The sequence below is a fragment of the Empidonax traillii genome, unplaced genomic scaffold (genome assembly GCF_003031625.1).
Source record: "Empidonax traillii isolate 1590-97213 ecotype Southwest subspecies unplaced genomic scaffold, ASM303162v1 scaffold845:size272117, whole genome shotgun sequence".
In the NCBI taxonomy this organism is placed as follows: Eukaryota; Metazoa; Chordata; class Aves; order Passeriformes; family Tyrannidae; genus Empidonax; species Empidonax traillii.
The window spans coordinates 157,361-177,327 of record NW_020956038.1 but is presented as its reverse complement, the minus strand read 5'-3'; the positions used below and the strand labels follow the sequence as shown (position 1 = coordinate 177,327).

General features: G+C 37.2%; 1 protein-coding gene across 1 annotated transcript in view; it reads right to left on the bottom strand.

Moving 5' to 3' along the window:
• Positions 1–100: 100 nt before the first annotated feature.
• ABCB10 (ATP binding cassette subfamily B member 10) overlaps positions 101–19,967 on the bottom strand; it is a 22,437-nt gene continuing 2,570 nt past the window's right edge. Inside the window, exons 2-13 of the mRNA XM_027902146.1 lie at positions 14,192–14,392; positions 13,609–13,811; positions 12,166–12,300; positions 10,430–10,576; positions 9,529–9,664; positions 7,641–7,736; positions 5,098–5,307; positions 4,765–4,844; positions 2,888–3,068; positions 2,604–2,647; positions 1,152–1,186; positions 101–832 (exon numbers count right to left, since the gene is read on the bottom strand). Coding sequence (XP_027757947.1) covers positions 541–832; positions 1,152–1,186; positions 2,604–2,647; positions 2,888–3,068; positions 4,765–4,844; positions 5,098–5,307; positions 7,641–7,736; positions 9,529–9,664; positions 10,430–10,576; positions 12,166–12,300; positions 13,609–13,811; positions 14,192–14,392 — 1,760 coding nt within the window. The 3' untranslated portion in view covers positions 101–540. The remainder of the gene's footprint in view (positions 833–1,151; positions 1,187–2,603; positions 2,648–2,887; positions 3,069–4,764; positions 4,845–5,097; positions 5,308–7,640; positions 7,737–9,528; positions 9,665–10,429; positions 10,577–12,165; positions 12,301–13,608; positions 13,812–14,191; positions 14,393–19,967) is intronic.

Sequence of the window (19,967 nt, the reverse complement as noted above, 5' to 3'; positions counted from 1 at the left end):
AACTGTAGAGGGGGATAATAATCAAGTTCAGAACACATAAGCACATTTCAGAACAAATGGTAACTGGAAGGACAGTGCAGTGGAAGTCAGACAGAACTTTCAGAGTCCATTAGTGTCATGCATTTTTGAATTCCAGCATTTTAAGACTACTGACAGAAACAAAATGCAAAAGATCCTTGAAAAGAGAGAGACAATGATATGAAAATTATAGTATTGCCATTTAATTGCATTTAAAATACTGATCTTATTTGAGAATGGAGCACATAATCACACAGTGCATTACAGCAAATAAGATTCTAAATGTTCTCAGTGTAACAGAAGGCAGAAATACCACTGAAATACACTGAAATTATCTCAGTGTGACAGATATTTTTAAAAGTTGCAATAATTATTAAAAAGCCTTCAATAAAAAGTTTAAACACATTTAAGTTTCAAAAGAATATTTTGTACATTTTGGAAAAATATAACATTTACTTTACATAACTGAAACATAAGTTATAGTCTTTGTAGTTTGTAAGCTTCCATTATTCATACATCTTCTCATACATTTTCTTTTAATATATTCTTTTCTCTGGATTGTAAATCCAATGCAAAAGTATCACTGTTCTGAAGAAAAGCTTGTTTCTGCATTAGTTTCCTGAAAAGTCCATTTGGATTTGCAAGTAGTTCCTCATGTTTTCCACATTCAAGAATTTTCCCCTGGCCAAGGACTGCAACAAAATCAGCATTTTGAATAGTAGACAGACGATGAGCAATAATTAGAACTGTCCTCCCTTCCATCAGGCGGTCCAGAGCTTCTTGCACTAGATATTCATTTTCAGCATCCAAAGCACTAGTAAGAAATGGGGTGGGGACACGACAGAGGAGGATATTTGTTATTTTAAGACAGGTTAGTTTTGTATGCATTAGGCTTATTTTATTATTTATTTTTTTTTAAATTTTATTACTTATTTTAGCTATCCCTTACACTTTGCATAAACAGCTTTCATCATAGGTCTCCACACTCTAGAAGGCACATTCTTTTTTTTGAGTAGAGAATAATAAGGGGCTAGAGGGTTTGTGCAAGGGCATGCAGAGGAAGAAAGAAGAGGTCCCAAATCTGAGTTTTACAGGTACATAATTTCTAAGTTTCTATTTCTTTTCTTTCTTACCTTGTTGCTTCATCTAACAGAAGTATTTTAGGATTCTGAAGAAGAAAGTAAAATTGGTTATAAAAATTAAAAAAGATACAAATATTTATATAATAGAGAACAGGATTCATATAGCTTAAAACTCTAGTTAAGAGTACTTACTTCATCAAAAGAATTGAAAGCATTACTTTTAAGAAATCTAAATGCTAAGAGGACAAAACAGAAACAACACTCTCATCTTCAGATTTTCCAAACTAAAATAGCAGAATACTGATGATTTTACTGGGTAACTATTTGAAAGATACAAAGTAAGGTTGGGAGATGATTTTTAATGCACACTTGGTAGAACTGTAGTCAAAAGTTCAGTTTCCTTTCACAGAGGCTCAGCTACACTCTGATTGCAGTCAGTCTGATATATAAAACTGTCTGGTAACAAACAGTAACAAAACCCTACCAACAAGCAGTATTTCACCCACAGATAAAATACATAGTACTTATGAAGTAGCATTTAAGAACTCTTCCCAAATAAGTGATTAAAAAAAAAAAAAAAACAAACTGCCAACACTCAAATCCCTTAGAAGAATTCACTTCTAAATTACAGTACATAACCCAAACTTTCCTGATAAAGTTAAGAGTAAAACCTTTAGGCTTTATCTGGGAGAGATGGGACTCTACTGCACCCCCAACTACCCCAGTATATCCACTACTCATTTATTTTTACAGCCTTTATTTCTCCATGAAATAAAGTCTCTAATCCCCTGAACTGTATAAAATGCGTGACCTGAAATACAATCAGCTTTTCAACATTTGTGGTAAAAGAGAACTTGTAAAATGAAATTTCTATTAATCTAGCAGAACTGGGCATTCTAGGATGGTATGGATATCTGCCTCCCTGCAAGGCCCTATGGTGATCCCTGCACCAAGCTCCCTGTCCTTCTCATCCTCAGAAGCCTCTCAAATTTGTGTAGCACAGAGCTTGCCCTAAAGATAGATCCATATCAATCTTTGAAGAAAAAACTGTCACAATATTGTGCCTGAAATATTATCTTGTCTCAAATCCAGGCCACCTGCCCTCAATGCTAAGATAAGGCATCTAAAGTACAAGTCACCTGCCACCCAGAAAAATTAACCCCTGAATGACAGAGATCTGAAGACAGAAGTGTCATATTTGAGTTCACTAGCGCCACATTCTTAAAGCATTCCTTCATCCTTATAAAAGTGAGCCGTTATACAGTGATTGAACATCAGTCTTGGCGAGAACTATCAAAAAAATATGACTGAAAGATAGGAAGAAGCACAGACATAGGTTGTTTTCAGTTAAGCCACTCAGCCCTTTCCAACTTAATTAACAGAAAATATGATTTTCTTTTTTAAAATATTTCTCTATATCTCCCTTTGAAAGGCCTCGTCTTTTTTAACGCTTCCTGCCTCTGCCCAAAAGGTAGTTAAATAGCTGTTTGGGTGCTGGCTTACCTTGAGCAGAGCTCGAGCAATTGCAATTCGTTGCTTCTGTCCACCTAGGGGAAAAGATCCATACATTGAAATAGGAAAACATACATAAGTAATTTTAACTGAATGCTTGGGCTGAGCAGAATTAGGCCCATGTACTTTAGGGAAGGAATGGAAATGAAGGGGGGATTCTTTTAACACTTATGGCAGGGTATGGCTTGGAGAAAAAAGTGGTAACAAAAAATAAAAGAATTTTTACTTCACATTGTAGCATCAAGATTTTTAAAATAAGCAACATAAAGACACACCTGAGAGCAAAATGCCTTTTTCTCCAACTACAGTGTCAAACCCTTTTGGAAAACCTCTGATAAAACTAGCAGCATTAGCTATTTCAGCAACTCTCTGAATCTCCTCTGCAGTCACAGTGGAAGGATCCTCTGCACCATAGGCAATATTTTCAGCAATAGAAGAGGAGAAAAGAATTGGTTCCTGAAAAATTCAAACACATAACTAATACGGTAGATCTGTAATTATATACATGCATTGTCTGTATCTCAAATAACATAAATCCCACTTACAAGAACTCACAATATTCATACAAAGAGTATGTAAGCTAGAGTTAATTGAATTAAAAACAAATAAAAAAAGGCCTTTCATAACACCAACATGAGTAGTGAAAACCAATTAAAAATTAGGTTGCTTTTTTAACTGACAAAACAACTCTCAATTCCTAATATTTTAGGAAGAGTTTAGAAAGACCCAGACATTCAAACATCAGAAAACCTTCAGAAAACCTTCCTTTTGTACTTTGCTACATGATCGTTGGGGTTGTTCAGCCTGGGGAAGAGAAAGCTCCAGGGAGACCAGATTGTGGCATTTCAGTACTTAAAGGGGTGGGCTACGAGAAAGATCAGGACAGACTTTTTAGGAGGGCCTGTTGTGATAGGACAAGGGGTGATGGTTTTAACATAAAGGAAGATTTGTTTAGATTAGATATAAGGAAGATGTTCTTCCACGGTGGGGATGGTAAAACACGGGAATGGGTTGCCCAGAGAGGTGGTCAGTGCCCCATCCCTGGAAACATTCAAGGTCAGGCTGGATGGGGCTATGAGCAACCTGTTGATCCAGTTGAAGGTGTCCCTGCTCAATGTAGGGGGCTTGGATTAAGTGACATTTAAATGTCCGTTCCAACACAAACTGTTCTATGATTTGCACCAATGATGATTCTTCTCTTAATCTCTACACAGATTTTTTGGCATTTTGTGCATTTAATTCATATTAAAGCTTGCAGCAAAGAACTGTGAGATAGGACAAGTGATGTACAGTGGGAAAATGTCTGAAACAAGATAAGTCTGAAGAGAGACAGACATAGTATGAATACTGGTATGAATCTCGTACTCGTTGTTCAAATGGAATATATTAATTCAGAAAGAAATGTGCTAATGTGCGAACAGGAAATTAGTATTTGCACAAAAGCTTTTGGTGGCATTATTACATAAAGGAGTTGTTTTAAAATGCAACAAATATCCAGATACCCATTTGCTTTTAAACAGAACATCAGCCTAACAGTTAATTGCACTGTGAAGCATCTGAGGATACAAGGGAATGAACATTTTAATTGGTCAAATAGTTTATTTTAAGACACTATTGAACATCTCTCCGTACTTCGAGGGTTTGGAGGTTGTTTGGGAGGTGGCACTGTAAGACTACATGCCAACTGTGCTGTATTTTCATGCTTTCCTAATGGAATTGTGTTTTCTTGGAAATAACACAGAACATAGAAGGTCAGTTTTTTAAATGCTTGTGTGAAATATGGTTGTGTGACTTCTGTTCATATGAATGGCAATTAAATGTTAAGATTTGTGTTACTTTCTTCAACAAATTATAGCAAACATTACAATGGTCATACCCATACAATTTACAGCAACATACTTTCCAGTCTCCACATGTACTTTTCTCCTGAGCTAAGATTTTGAATCTCTATGATTATGTAAAAACAGACTACAGAATAATGGGATTAGCTCTAAATATCATTTTTAGAACAAAGCACGTGCAACAGCAGTTATGGTGAGATGGAGGGATTTCACTGGGAAGCAATATTATATAGTTTTAGAAAAAGTGAGGAAAAGCTAGCTGATCACACAGAATTATTCCATCCATTTGGAATTTTTTATTTCTTCCTTACCTGACTTACTGTTCCAATCTTTGTCCTCAACCACAGTGGATTTAACTGGCGGATATCAAAGCCATCAACAGTGATAGTACCTTAAATTAAGAAACAGTAAAGTCAGGTGTGTTTGACTCATTTTGAAAATAGTCAAAGAACAGATTAGAATGATGACCTATGAGGAATCACACGCTGTACTGCTGGATCAGAAATGCACAGCTATGCAGGCAACACCACAGGGAAACAATACACCCCAGGGGTGTCCTCAAGCCCCGGAACCCCAACTGTTCAAGGTGTATTTGACATGGAAGGCATTAATTGTCACACATGAGAGCAACACACAAAACATACCTGAGATAGGATCATACAGCCGCAGCAGAAGGGATACAATAGTTGATTTCCCTGTACCACTTGGGCCAACCAGAGCCATAACAGAGCCAGCTGGAATGGAAAGGCTAAAATCTTTGAAAATTGATGTTTCTGGTCGTGTTGGATATGCAAACTCAACATCTTTGAATTCCAAAGCACCTCTGAATGTATCTTTGTCCAATGTGATTCCCTCTATATGACAAAGAATAAAACAGAGAAACGTGAACAGAAAAACAATTAGCTCAGCCCTCCTAGATATTTCTGTCTCCTCATTCAATCTATGAGTAGCTGCAAGCCACAGTTTAGGACTACAGGGGTTATATTTCAGCTGTCAGTGAATCAGTGTGGTACACCACTCGTTCCTGAATCCAACTTCAGGTTGCTCACCAGCACTGAAGCTGTAGGCTACCTACAGCAAGAGGGAGAATTTGCATCCTGCAATACCTAACAACTAGCAATGATAACTTCTCCTAGAGTTATCTGAATTTTAAACATATTATAAACAATTTAAGCTTTATCAATTAGGAGCAATTAAATAAAATGGCATTGGTGAAGGCCAAAGTCCTGTTACCATAGAACACAAAAAGATAAACATTGCAAATCACTTATTGCCCTTTCACCAAGCCACAAAACTCACCTGAAACACTCTCCTCTTTGAACAAGAGCAGTTCCTTCTCCACTACCAGTTAACTGGATAGCTTTTAAGCAGACGCTGTCACTGGAATAAAGTGCTGCTAGGTTTGTTGCACTAATGGCCTTTTTTTAAATTTTATTTTATCTCTTAAGTGGAACATACGTTTAATAAATTCAAGACAACAGTGCATTTGAATGCCAGAGGCCTGACTCTTAGGCTACAGTTCACTGAAATGAAAATTTCAGTTTGTGAAGTACTGTAGCAAACCACCACGAATAAACAAGACTGCCAAAGTTAAATAAAACCAGTTTTGTGAAAACTGGCAGCACTGGATCAACACCTGAATCGTGTTTGCTTGTGCTAGAGACGCAAACTCCTTAATTCTTTTCAGATGCAGCACACAAGTAACCCCTAACTAGGCAGGGCACATGGTAGCACACGCCCACGTTTGGTTAAACAGTAACTGTGGATAGGAACACAGATACCCATCAGCAGCAATCAAGCAGCAATCAAGATTTCACTAGTCCTGCTGTTTCTAGAGCAGATAATTTATTTTGCCTTTTTTTTCCCCTAGATTCTCATTTCTTCTCCAAACTTTCAGTTTGATGGTAGTATCATCGAAATGGCAAGGGCAAGAGCATACAATTCCCGATTCCTTCCTTGACTTTAACCTATGGACATACACACTCTATGGTTTACACAATGATCAGTAAACCTCTTTATGGGGAAAGAAATGTATTTGCTAAATCCTGTGCTAGCAGCATAATCCTTATTATTAACATAGTAACAAGTAGTTGCTTATCTTAACTCTCATTTCCAGTTATTGCACAGTCTATTCCGTGGCCTGAAACACCGAAATCTACTGCAATACAGGAAGTCTGCTACCACAAGTCCTTCCTCTCTATATATTACTGTAGAGATATCTAAAAGCTATATACTTCCTTCTTGTTTGGATTCTAGATGTAGGAAAAAGAGACATTATAATTTGTTGCTGAGATATTTGTTGTCACCAGCAACAGCCAGTGTTCTGTGAAAACAAAACCTTGCCCCTCAAAGTAAGGGAAAAATGTGGGTAGTACTACTGTGAGGAAGGAGGTGCACAACATTCCAAAAGCAACACCTGCTGTAGCTGCACATCCACTCCCAAGAAGCAGGATTCCCATATCAGCCTTCCTCCTTTCCTTCCTTTTATTTCCCAATCATGCCTTCATTACTATGGCAGAAGAACTTGAAAATTCAGTTTGGCAGGTGTTGCTGAAAGGCCTCAAACTGTCTGCGTTTGTTGTTTAGGTTTCAAATCAACATGTCTCATCAAGGACCTGTTTTCACCAGATCAGTATGAAATGCTTATGCTTTAAATACTCTTAATGAAAACCACCTGGTTTTGAAAGCTTCTCTTTTCAGACTGGTAATTTCTTAGCCATTAGAGATGAGCACAGTAAGCCTTTCAGTGGAAATATGAGACACAGCCATCTCAGGGCTCGTCCCTCCTCTCCTTTTGCTTCATTCCAGTCTTTTCACTCCAAAGCTGATCCAAGAGGAAGTGGTGACGACATCAAAAAATATTCCAAAAAGCTAGAAATGAGCATGTCCCCAGTCACATAACTTTCAAAGTAATACATATAAAATCATATTCTGAAATAATTAAAGAAAAATTAATTAAGTCAAAAGTAATTAAGCTAAATTTTTTGCTTCTAAAATTTTTGATTAAAGGAATCTTTAATTGTCTGTTTCATACTTAGGAAAAGTCAGAAGAGTTACCATTGTATCTAGTTTCTTTCAAAATAATGTACATCAGTACTAACTTTAAGTATTGTGCACATGCTTATGAAGTACTGCTGACCCCTAAGAGAAAAATCAACCTATGAACAGTAACAAGCCAAGAACCCACCATCAAATGGAAGCTGGGGCTTCCTTTCAATAAGTTCCCAAAGACGTCCACCAGCACCTAGTCCTTTCATTAGCTCAGAATAAAAGGAACTTAGACCTAAACAAAAAACAGAACAGTATTATGCATCCATATGGAATGGAAGACATAAGAGAGATAAAATTATCATTATACTTTTCAGCAGCAGCATTGATGGATCAGACGCATAGAGGATCTTTTATTCCAACACGCTGTCGAACATGTTGATTTAAATCTAGTCTCATCTGAGAGCTACCAATAACCCTTATTCGACATTCTTATTTATATGTGTAAAACAAATAATTCTGAAGAAAATGTTAATACACTTCAGCATGTGTATGCTCATTTTCAGTCATCTGTCAGGAGGAACAGCATTCAGCTTTGGAAAATAGCTTTGCATCCAACTAGCCATATGTTCCAAATCATTCAGCAGAATGGAGCATTCTGAATGCCCTTCTTTGTCGGACAGGTTTATGCTACTACAGGGGAGCCTGGCTGAGTCAGCCACAGTGGAGAGAGGGCATGAAACCGAAGGCTGAACTGACACCTGAGAACCTTTTGTGGAGAATGGACAATGGAAAAAAATATGTCTGCCATGTCAGTATGCTTCAAACATTACTGGAGAAAGCAAAAGCTAAGGACAAGGCCTGCATATAGTACTGGGTCCCAGCTCTTAGCAGCTGTGTGAATCATCTTGGAGGTAGCTTGGCTGAAGGGCTTTCCAGCTAAAATAAACACAGAAAACTGATGCAGAACTAAAAATGGAGTAAGGCATTAGCACTTGGAAGATTTATATGCCTTGTAGGCATCAAGAAAGGCAGGCCTCCTGTGGCAAGGCATTTGTGCTTCAGAGTCCCCATGAGAATGAGCTCTGTGCAGAACTACATTCTCCATAATCTTCAGTAGAATTTAAAGAAGACGTTTTTACAGGAAATAAAAATTAATTCAATTACATTTTTAGCAGTGCTTCTAACCTTAATTTATTTAACATTAATTTCTTCCATGTTTTTAAGGTGCTGGGTATCTGTCCATTTACCAAGCTTGGATGAGCTAAGCAGAGAAGAAAGGGTTTGGGTAGTTGGAATGGGTGCCACTGGAATTTTTTTTTATACAAGGAAGCAGGTTTTGTCAATTTTGCCGCCAGGTGCATCTGTGATATTAGGCTTAGTCTGAGAAAAGAAGAATGCAGGCAAGTTCCATTGCCCTCCCTGTCTATCAGAAGTAGCAGGCTCATTTTAAAGAAGAGCATTCCAATAAGTTGTCAAACTTCAAAGCACTTTATCTTCATTTTTGCCTGTATACAGTCATGAAGACAGCTTTGTCAAAAAGATGAACAGCTTGTTTCTGGGCCAGTAGATTACAGAGTGTGAGCTTCAAGGAAGAGTCAGTCAGTAAGGAAAACCAGAAGATTAGCATCAGAGTGCAGTGTTCTGCTGGCAGTTTGTTTACTCTTCCAGTTCAGGACACAATATACTGAATTACAGCTAAATTTTACATGCCTATCTAAATAAAGTATGTTTAACACAGACCCACATATTTTGTAAAAAAATACAATAGAAGTATTATTTCTTTACACAATATGTCAGGTATATTAATTTGGACCTAAACAAAATTAAAGTAACATATATAAAGTCACATGTATACACTGAAAAAAATAATCCCTTTATTCTTTTTTTAAAACAAAAGGTTTATATAAGTTAAAAATTATTATTTTCATTAACTCTTCAGAGAAAAAACAAAGCATGATTTCCTGGGAAGATCATGTGGAAGAAAATTCTTAAGAAAGCCAGATATTTTAAGAGCTTCTTCCCTCCTGCCCCCATACTGATTGTAATGCTTTGAAGTGAAGAAAATATAATTTCCCATTCCATACCTCCAATGCTTATTCCAACCCAGAAAGCATACATTAGGAAAGATGAGAGTTCACCAACGGTCATGTAGGCATTGCCCATTAGTAATCCTCCTTTGTATAAGACTGAGAGGACAATTAAATTTCCAGAAAGACCAGTCTAAGGAAAAAGAGAAAAAGACATATTTTGTCGCATACATCTTAATTTTCATTCTTTAAAACATTGTTTCAGAATTTTCCTTCTAATAAAAAGAACTCTCATACTATAGGTATCTAGGCTTTTGGAGGACTGAGTTAAATTCAACATTTCTGAAGCAAACCCAGTCAACAGTCAGCCAGCCAGCCAGTGGCACTGTGCTATCCAAAAAGTGTTTAAAAAGCAGGCAACTCTTTTTTTTTTATCTTCTCAAGATGGAAAGGAACATCAGACATTATTCTCAACCACCACTAAAGAAGAAGAGTTGATAGTCTGCAGTTATGTTGCAGTTTTGGAATGCAATTAAGCAATTAAGTTATGGAAAAAAGCAGTCCAACCCTCCCTACCCTCCCTCCCACACCTGCACACTCCTGAGCTTCCTATGCAATGATCCTCATCTCATCAGGGAGCCAAACCTGTAAAATGGGTAGGGGAAGGTTTCCACTGGTTTAGTTCCTTGAACATGTGTAGCCTCAGACAAGTAGTTCCCACTGAAGTGTGTGGGGAAGAAATAGATAGACACTTAAAGTGACTTTATCATACCACTGTATCTTGAGATGCAGTTTCACAGCAATTTAGACTGATTTAAGTCCAGTCTTCCCACAGTTTTACGTAAGTTCAAATTATTTTCAATCATTTATTTGCAGATTTTGAAGTATCCTTATGAATTTTAAAATAATTGACACTTGGCATAACATGGCTGGCTTACTTTAGTTAAAATATACTTACTGCTCCGAAGAAGCCTGCCCGAACTAGTGCCTCTTTTTTAGCCAGCTGTAGCACATAATCAACTTTATTTGTATACTTCTCCATTTCAGCCACTTCTTGCCCAAAAGCTCGAACTGTTCTTATGTTTCCGATACGCTCTTCAGCTAACTACGTTAAAGCAAAGAACAGAACAAATACACAGAGACACACAATTTGAAATGTTCATATTACAGAATACGTGAAAGTTAAAACCAATATCACCACACTAATCTCCATATCTTTGGATACCACAGAAAAATTTCTCATGCCTTCTTCTCCACACCACAGTCCCCTTTTTTTTCATAATTCTATGATTAGAAGTAAACTGCATGCCCAGGCAGTTTAAAAAGAAATTCAGGATTGTGTTAAATGCCAGCAGAGGCAGAAAAATATAAAAGTAGGGTTAAAAAATTTCCCTGTGGGTGAAATTACTAGTGATAATAATTTGTGGTAACAACATGGGGAGGGGGAAAATAAAGAATATTAACATTCTATTCTATACTAAAGCATTCAAAACAGCCTGCAGTTATTTCTTAATACAATTCCACTCATTTGGTCAAAGCAACACTGCGAATTAATTTAGCCCAACTACTAATGTCTCGTTTAAACTCAGTATTTTATTTTAACTTCTAAACAGCGAAGTATTAATTCTAAAATACTTCTATTGTAATCAAATAGACTACGTTGTGCCACTGCGATGGTCTTACAAAAACCAAGGCCCCTTTTTGTATATAAAACTATGATATTAAAAAAAAGTAATTCTCCTTCTTCCTTTCCCCACTCAACCTCAAAATTTGAATTGCTCCTTGCTTGTTCATGTGACGTCCCACACGTGCTTTACAAAGGCATGACCTTCCTTTCAACACAGTATGAGGAAGACAAACAAAAGACAAACAATTTGACTTCTGCACAGTCAAATTGCAGAAGTCCTACGAAGGACATCCCACATTTATAACAGCTGACAAGTGTGGCTATTTTAACTAGATCTTTCCTAATTATATGTCTATGCTTTTTAATGATGTATCCTCACCCTCAGCCTTTGAGGAAAAGATCACTATCACCACTGTTCTCTGACAGTGCTTTGGAATATTTCAGTGTTGTAAGCAAACACAATGAAGGGCCCTCTACAGCAGCCTCTTCAGAAACAACATATCCCTCCACTTTCCTCCCAGATATCTGGGTATGTGCTGAGATGCCCAGAAAAGTTTAAGAAATGACAAGCCCTGTAAATATTAGAGATGATAATAAGGTCATATGTCAAGGATGCACTCCAGAGAAGGATCTGCTAGCAAAGCAAGAACGCACCTAGGATGCTTTTGATGGCTTCAAACTCATAACCCTAATCCAACAAAAGTGTTTCTCAAACCCAGATACCAAATTACACACAACTTAACAGGCTTAATAGAGCATTTTTTTTATGGTCTCACAAAGCTAAAGCCTACCCTCCTCATCCCTTCCTACGTTTCCAATTACCAAGGCCTAATACCTCCACATTACATTGTTATGGACAATGGAAGGGTGGTTGTTTTTAAGATCTATGACTAAGTATTACTGATGTTTATCTTTCATATTATTCAGGTGCAAAACTACAGGCTCAGCATGGCTTAGGGCAATGAACAGTACAATTATCTTCAGAAGATCTATAACTTCAGAGATATTAACCTAAATGTATTAGAGCAACTTTGAAGTTAACTTGAAAGCATCTGTTACAAGATCACCTGTGTTGCTTCTGCAAGAGAGTCTTGGGTCATTTTAGTAAGTTTTCGCAAGTATCTTCCGTAAATCACAGCCAGGACAGCCAAGGGTGGCACAACACTCAGAACAAATGCAGCAAGGCTAGGAGACACAAAAAACTAGAAGAAAAAGGTATGTGTCAGGGGTTAGCATTCAGATTAAAAATAATCACTGGAGTACTGAAGTGCAACTTCCCTTGCTAGAGTTTTCTAAAACTAGTAGGACTGTAATGTAGTGCTGCTATGCTTTCATTTGTTTTATTTTTTCCAGGCCAAACATCCATCCCTCCACAGCATTTGGGAAGTGTCCCATGGTTAGAACAAAGGATTATACGCAAAGTGGTCTGGATTTAATTTCTAGCTTTCTCACTCGTTCACTGTGTGGTCTTAGTCAAGTACCTTAACTTGCCAGTAAACAGGCATACCAGGAAATCTCTTGCATATGCTGAAGGACATAAGCTAATATATAGTTTATAAAGTGCTTTCACAACTTTTCAATAGATTGTGTAATACAGAGAGTTTGAGTAGAGAAATATCATACACTACTTCTGGGTAGCTGAGGAACAGATGGAGTCAGCAGTACTCCCTAGCACCCACGAATGGGTGGAACAATGTATTTAATTTACTGCTGCAAACCTTATCACTTGTAACAATCATCATCAAAGCTCCTAAAGAGTTTCTTTTCATAAGATCTACTGAAATTAGATCTAATGTGTTTTAATTTCATCTTGCTTTCTGTATTGAAAACAAAAGTCTACAGAAAAATTCAAAATTGATATAATTGACAGGCTTTATAATTATTTCATAATAATGTTTTCTTTCTGGGCAAACTTTTAGAGTCTATCTCTTAGCACTGTATCATTGCAGTATTTCGGAGCAGAATGCCTTATATAAAGTTATTTAATTTAACCTTAGAATCTCTTTGCTTATAAATACAGAAAGCCATAATTCTTGTCAGTGACAAAATATTAAAGCTTTAAAGTTTCATAGTGGAAAATCTTAACAGTTTCTAATAATGTCAATATTGGAAGCTTATTTTTAACTAGAATCAACCAACTTTAATGACTTTTTCATCAGGCCTTTCATACCTTATTTTACTTACAACCATGGGAATGTCACTGATTTTAGTATCTTCAGTAAGAATGCAGTTAAGCTATTTGCCTACTATGCTTGATAACTTTGGGTAGCAACATTGGTTAATTTGAATGCTTCATCCTCCAAATTTTGCTTGTGAGTAAACATCAAGTGGCTGCAGGCACATCATCTACTGCAATAATCTATGCATCTATTTTAGATAACCAGTGCAATACACCCATGTCCAAGAACACACAACTGTTCCAGGACTGACTCACACTCATATGTTGCCTAACAGCACTGAAACAAATGTGAAACCATAAGAAGTGTCAAGCAGGGAACAGACCACCATACCATCATAGCAACCCCAACAGATGCTTGTGCTCCTGCTCTGAGCCCATCTGAAAGGTTTTCGGTCACGGAACGGCCCAAGAGGGCTGTATCTGAAGATAAGCGGTTTATCAGCTCTCCTGTTCTGGTCTTGTCAAAGAAAGCTGTTTCTTGCTTCAGAATAGAGGAGAACATGGTTGCTCTCAAACGTTTCACAATTCTTTGTCCTGTCAGAAACAGAAGTCAGTCAAGCATGTCGCACAAAACTTTACACAGACAATATAAACAACATAAACAACAATACAAACAATAACAATATAAAAAGCACAGGATTACACAGCAGTGAGCAAGTCATATTATAGGGTTTTAATATACCAGAAAAGAGTAATCCTTAAGATATCACCTAATAGTAAATAAAAATGAAAAATTATTCCAGCATACTTTTCCTTCCACTATTATTTTACTTTTTATCTGGTAAAAAAAAAAAAATTACTGATTCCAATAGGGCCTCTCAGACAGTGCCAAGAATTTATTTAAGCTCATTAGATATCGTGAATCTGCAAAAGACATGATGACTCTCAGTACCACTTTTTGCTTCTGTTTTTACCTGCAGTCTGCATGAGGTAGACACGTGTAGCATTAGCAGCACCACCACATAAAAAGATTCCACTCAGCAAGGCACACAGGCTGGTCAGGCTGTCAGTGAAATCCTCACTGGGATTTGTATAAATTATGTCAATAACTTTGCCCATGAAGAAAGGGGCCGACATGGTTATGACACTGGAAACTGCCAGAAAGCCAACAGCAGCTGCAAATCAACAAGGAAAAGGAAAATTATTCTGAACTTGCAAGATCATTAATTGTACAAATGAAATAATTTATCTCTTCAAAGTTCTATTAAGCTAGTGAGTGCCAATTGAAATAATCACTAATCTTTTAGGCCTAGTTCTGAATGAGGTGTTTTAAGTCACTGTATAAATTAATTTAGGCAAGGTATATTTTAGGATCCTGAAAACCTCTGTGTACAATCACAGTCCTGGAATCTCTTCTTTTGTCTAACCTTCCACATCACCATCCAACAAGGTTAACCTTTCATAGATGTCATCCTTAAAGAGCACTAACAGTTGCCAAATTCTCAAAAACAAGCCTTCAAATCCTGTTTGGGTTTTATTATTTGTGCTTGTTACTGTATGAAAGCTTCCAGTTGTCTGTTTCTGAGATAACAGTGGACTGAAGTAAAGATCTGATCTGAGCACCATCTAAACCATGCAATTTTACTGGGGAAAAAAAATAACAAAAAACCATTTAATTTCTCTTGACTGACAACACTAATTTTGTTTTACTCTTTACTACTGTTGGTCTATAAGAAAAATAGTATAAGCTTTCATTAGAAGTACATTTGCTGATGGGCAGAGCTCTTGAATTCTAGTTGCAGCATCATCCATGGAACAACCTGTGTAACTGTTTGAAGGTGTATCACAGAGAATGAAAATCACACTGGGCCAAAACTTGCCCTTTTGAACTTTAATCTGCAATGAAATTTATTGAGCCAAGAACATAGTTTAATTCTAAAAAGGCAGGCTCGGAAGGCTGAGAGCTAGGAAAAAGCCACATCTTAATTGAAAACTGAACAAACTTGATATGAAAACCACTGAACCACAACAAACAATGACATTTATACAGCATAATTTTCCAACAGCCAACCCCACACTTAAAGCAACCATTCATAGGATTTCTACAAAACTACTAGCAGATAATGCCTTCGAAGGCAAAAAGACACTGTGCTGAAAGTCCTGAAGCTGCCTGAATTTTAGTTCTATTCTACTAAGCTTCTCGTATCATCTTCTATGATGAAGACAGCAGCCAGCCTCTTAGCAGCACACTGGTGTAAGCAATATCTCTAACACCTGACACAGATGATTTGATGTCTCTTACCCCCTCCACACCACAAGTGGAAAGCTTTGTTTCAGTTTTTAGTTCTAGTGTAAATACAGCTGTGCATTTATTAGGAAGAATTTAGGGTACAGAAAATGCATACCTTTCATCACCTGAAGCAAACACTTCCCTGCGCTTTCACTTCAGTGCCCCAGAGCTCCACACACTGCCCAAACAAGCTTTATCCCTGCCACTGCATCTAACCTGCAGCCTGTGGTTCTTATTCAAGATTTATTAGCTACATTTCCCTTGTGTCACACTCAGGCCAGCAAGCACATGAAAGATACCAGACTAGGATCTTTAACTTGAAGCTATAGAAACTGTAAGAAGTCATAGCAGGAAGGGAAAAATTTCCTGCTGCAAACTTATGTGATCCGTGCCATAGGCACATCTCATAAACATATTATTTGCTAGCTAAAACTTCACCAGTGACCTTATTAACAGGCTGGCTGGTGTATTCAAGCTGTGAAACAGCAGGGAAAAATCCAACAAAAGCCAGGTCATTTCCTGTCAGGAGAAGCTAGTTGCTCTGCAAGGCAGCTGGAGATGAACAAAAGCATTGATTATAAACACAGTGCTGCATGGCAGCTCAGTCTCCGTTAACCCAGACAGTTTCTCAGTTATGGATAGAACAGGACAAATGAACTGCAGATATAAATATTACCAGAGGGAAGAGGACTGTATGGCTAAAAGCCCCACATGCTTCTGTGTAGTGGTACAGCCTTCCTGGCTTGGATATGCCTTCAGCTCTTCTTCATTCAAACTAGCACGGGTTTCACTGTAATTACTTCCAACAGCCTTAACTGAATGAAAAGCAAATGCTAGTACCTAAAACAAACTGAAGATACTGAAAAACTTAAGCAATACACCTGTCTTTATTAATTTAATCACAAGTCGCATGCAAAATAAGATTCCCTAATTGAAACTGCTGCATTGATTATACCAGGAGAACAACTAGAAAACTGCACAGATGCCAAGTGGTTGCTTTTGTTTGTTTGTTTTAAAATGTTGCCTAATTCAAGAAACGGGAGGAGCAAACACATGTTTTATCTCCTCATTCAAAGAAGAGCTGTCATTGTGATAACTGGCTAAAGGGAGGAGTACAAGGTGTTTAGCGACCAGATACGGAGACACTTCAGTGACACTGAAGTTTGTTACACTGAAATTTGTTACTGACGGAAAAAAAGGCCAGACTAAACTTAATAGTATTAGTTTCCCATAGCTTATTCTGTTACCCAGAAAATTGCATCACACAAAATAGTGTATTTTTGAAGTTTTATTTTTTAGAGCAAATTTCTTTTTGTAGGCTGTGAGATGGCAATAAAGAAAATGTGAGGCAGATCAGTGGAACTTATGAAACCAGGACATTGAACTGGCAACAGAAGCAATGACAAGGCAAGCCAGCTGCAGCAGCTGAGCAGCCCTTTAGAAATGTTAGGCAAACACTTTGCTTGTCCACTTTCACGGAAATCCAGATTGCAGCAAAAAACTGATAACTTTACCACTATTAAGATCAACGTACTATCTGTTAAGGCTATCATGGACTTGCTTCTTGACAGCAGATCTGCAACTTCATTCGAGGACAAGGAACTGGTCACTAACTGATAAACCAGGATGTTTAGAAGCAATAACTAAGCAGAGCTATCAGAAACTTCTCTTCACAATATGCACTAAGTGACATAAACCAATTTTCTACATGCAATAACACCACCAGGAGAGGGAACGTTTCTAATTTTGCTTCTTACCAGAGCATCCTTCTCACAAAGCCAAAAAAATTGCTTGCAAGCCTGTTAGGGGATGGGCTGTTTTAAAGACAAATACATAAAGATTTGACCTCAGATGAATTAAGATCATTCAAGCCAGTTGGGGATGAAAGACAGAAAAATGAGGTAATGATACTTGGCAGTGCACAGTAACCCAGCAACAGGGCACAGTAGCTAGTTTTTACTACTCAGTAAGCTATGAATGTTACCTCCTGAAATCTTTTAAGTATTGTACTAGTTTTATTTAAAGAGCAGTGCTGGCAGGTCAGAAACAAGCTTTGGATCTGTAAGAAGTGTCCTCCTACCAAGAATCATGAATATCTTTACCAGTTATCTGTGCAGTTTTATTTAATACACGGGGACCTTTTAGCTTAGAATTAACTGGGTTGGAAGAGACCTCCAAGATCATCAAGTTTAACACTGACTGGCTTTCCACGAGGGCATTTGGAGTGATGAATAAAATCTACCACATTATCAGGTGCATGCACAAAGATCAGGCTCTTTAGTTCTTCCTTTATGGGATAATTTGTATAGCTTTTTTTACTGTGCATTTAACATTAAAGCATTTAACTTGCTCATTTTTATCTTGTGTAGAAGATAGTCTTTATGTCAGACCAATCTACTTATTATTCCTTCTATCTTCACAATTTACACAAATAATGCAGCAAAAACATTCCCCAAATAAATTAATCTCTAAACACCTAACTGATTAATGGATCAGGAGCTACTGTTTCTGCAATGTCTTACCTAAGTAGCTTCATTAATGGTTCACCACCAGTTTAAAATAAGAAACTATTAACAAATAGCCACAGAAAAGCAAACTTTCTGTAATGAAGCTACAAGGCTGCTTGGACATTCTGTGAGTTTCATACCAAACACTGACAAAACACAGTGAAAAACAAGGGTGGGAAACAACAAAAAACCCCACATTTAGCCTACTTTTTTTGGCACACTGCACATGAGAAGACAATTAGTAAGTTACCCCCGCATAAACATAAATAGGAATTTTAAACCCACAAGAATTGGCCTCAGAAAAATCAAGCGATGGTTGAGTTACTTTAAGAAAAGCAGAACCACCTTACACTAACTAAATACTATAACAAAAAACACTGGCCAGGTAAATCTTGGCCAGGAATTTCCCAGCTACTGGGTGGCAGCACAGAAATAGCAAGATTTAGAAGGCTAGAGTTCAACTGAGGTCCCAAAGAGATGGGCATTCTAGTGCCTGTAAGCCTCCCTTCTGCTCCCACTAGCTTCCTTGCCATTACGCACATTACAGAATTCATTTGGCTCACTCTCAAGGATGGACCAGATTTTTCAGAAAGATGTCAATTGCCTGACTTCTGATTAATTTTTAAATGGTACTGGGGGGGGAACCATACCCTTAACAATGTGTGAGTAGCCTCCTGATGTTCAAACTCATGCTACAATGCTTGGAAGAGCAACAGTTTCAAAATGAAACCATTTAAGTGTTACTACAAAATAAACACATATTATCTCTCCAATTTAATTTCCTAAAATAACCAAAGTTTTCCAAGATACTCCTACTCAAGTATTGATCTAAGAAACGTCAGCTTGTACAAAAAACCACTAACAGTAGCAGTAGCACTGCTCACAGATGACGTGTTCTACATTTCACTCTGCATCCTGTACAAAAACATTTGAGTTGCTCACTACCCCAATCATCCCCAGTCAAATGAATTACTAAAATAGTTTCTGAACTACATTATAAGGAATACACCTAAAAAAATCATGTAGACTTAGGTAAAACTTTTTTTTTTTGATTGACTTTTCCAAGAACTGGTTTTAAGGACACATTCCTTGAATCTACAACGATCCAGTATTTCTCAATGAAGGACAAGAAAATGCATCACCTGGTATAATTTTAAAGTACAGAAGAATCCAATTTATGAATATAGTGTTCTTCTGATTTAATGGCAAATTTTAATCCATAGGAAAGCAGCTATTACAACTTTGCCCAAAATTACCAAATAAAACTTATGAAATACCATTTCTTGAACATCTCTAGAGAATATCTGTGTACAAAATAAACCTTCCTGCTCAGTGCACAAGAATTTTTATACAGGGAAAGGGCACACTTTGCTATGGGATTAAAAATTTTAGAGTCTCTTATGCTTACTTAAAATTCAATAGAGCTATTGTTTCCTTGGAGTGTGGTTTGGATAAAATGCAACTGACAGATTCTCACAGGGTGAAACAAGGAGGCAGGAGGAAATAAAGGGGATCATTTTGAAAAGGCATTTTTGTGGTCTCACACACACAGCAGGATTTAATAATTTCAACAATGGCCCTGTCCTCTCCCCCAGGAACTGAATTTAACTGAAGATGCAGGTTTACCTGATTGCACCAGATCAGCCAAAGAATTCCTACAGTTACTTCTCTCCTTTGATAAACCTGGGAGGTATTACAGGATTTACAAACTCCTAATTCCACTACACAAACTGTGGTCACTGACAGGGTGAATTTCCCACCGTAGTGTTTAGTCCTCTTTTTACCACTTTTAACTAGGAATAACAAAATTTAAAACACATGTCCCATTTAAAACATAATCTACCCTGCTCTAGGAGTAGTTGGATATGGAACATATTACACTGATAGTTTTTTTCCTCTTTTTTTTTTTTTTTTTTTTTTTTTTTTTTTTTTTTTTTTTTTTTTTTTTTCTTT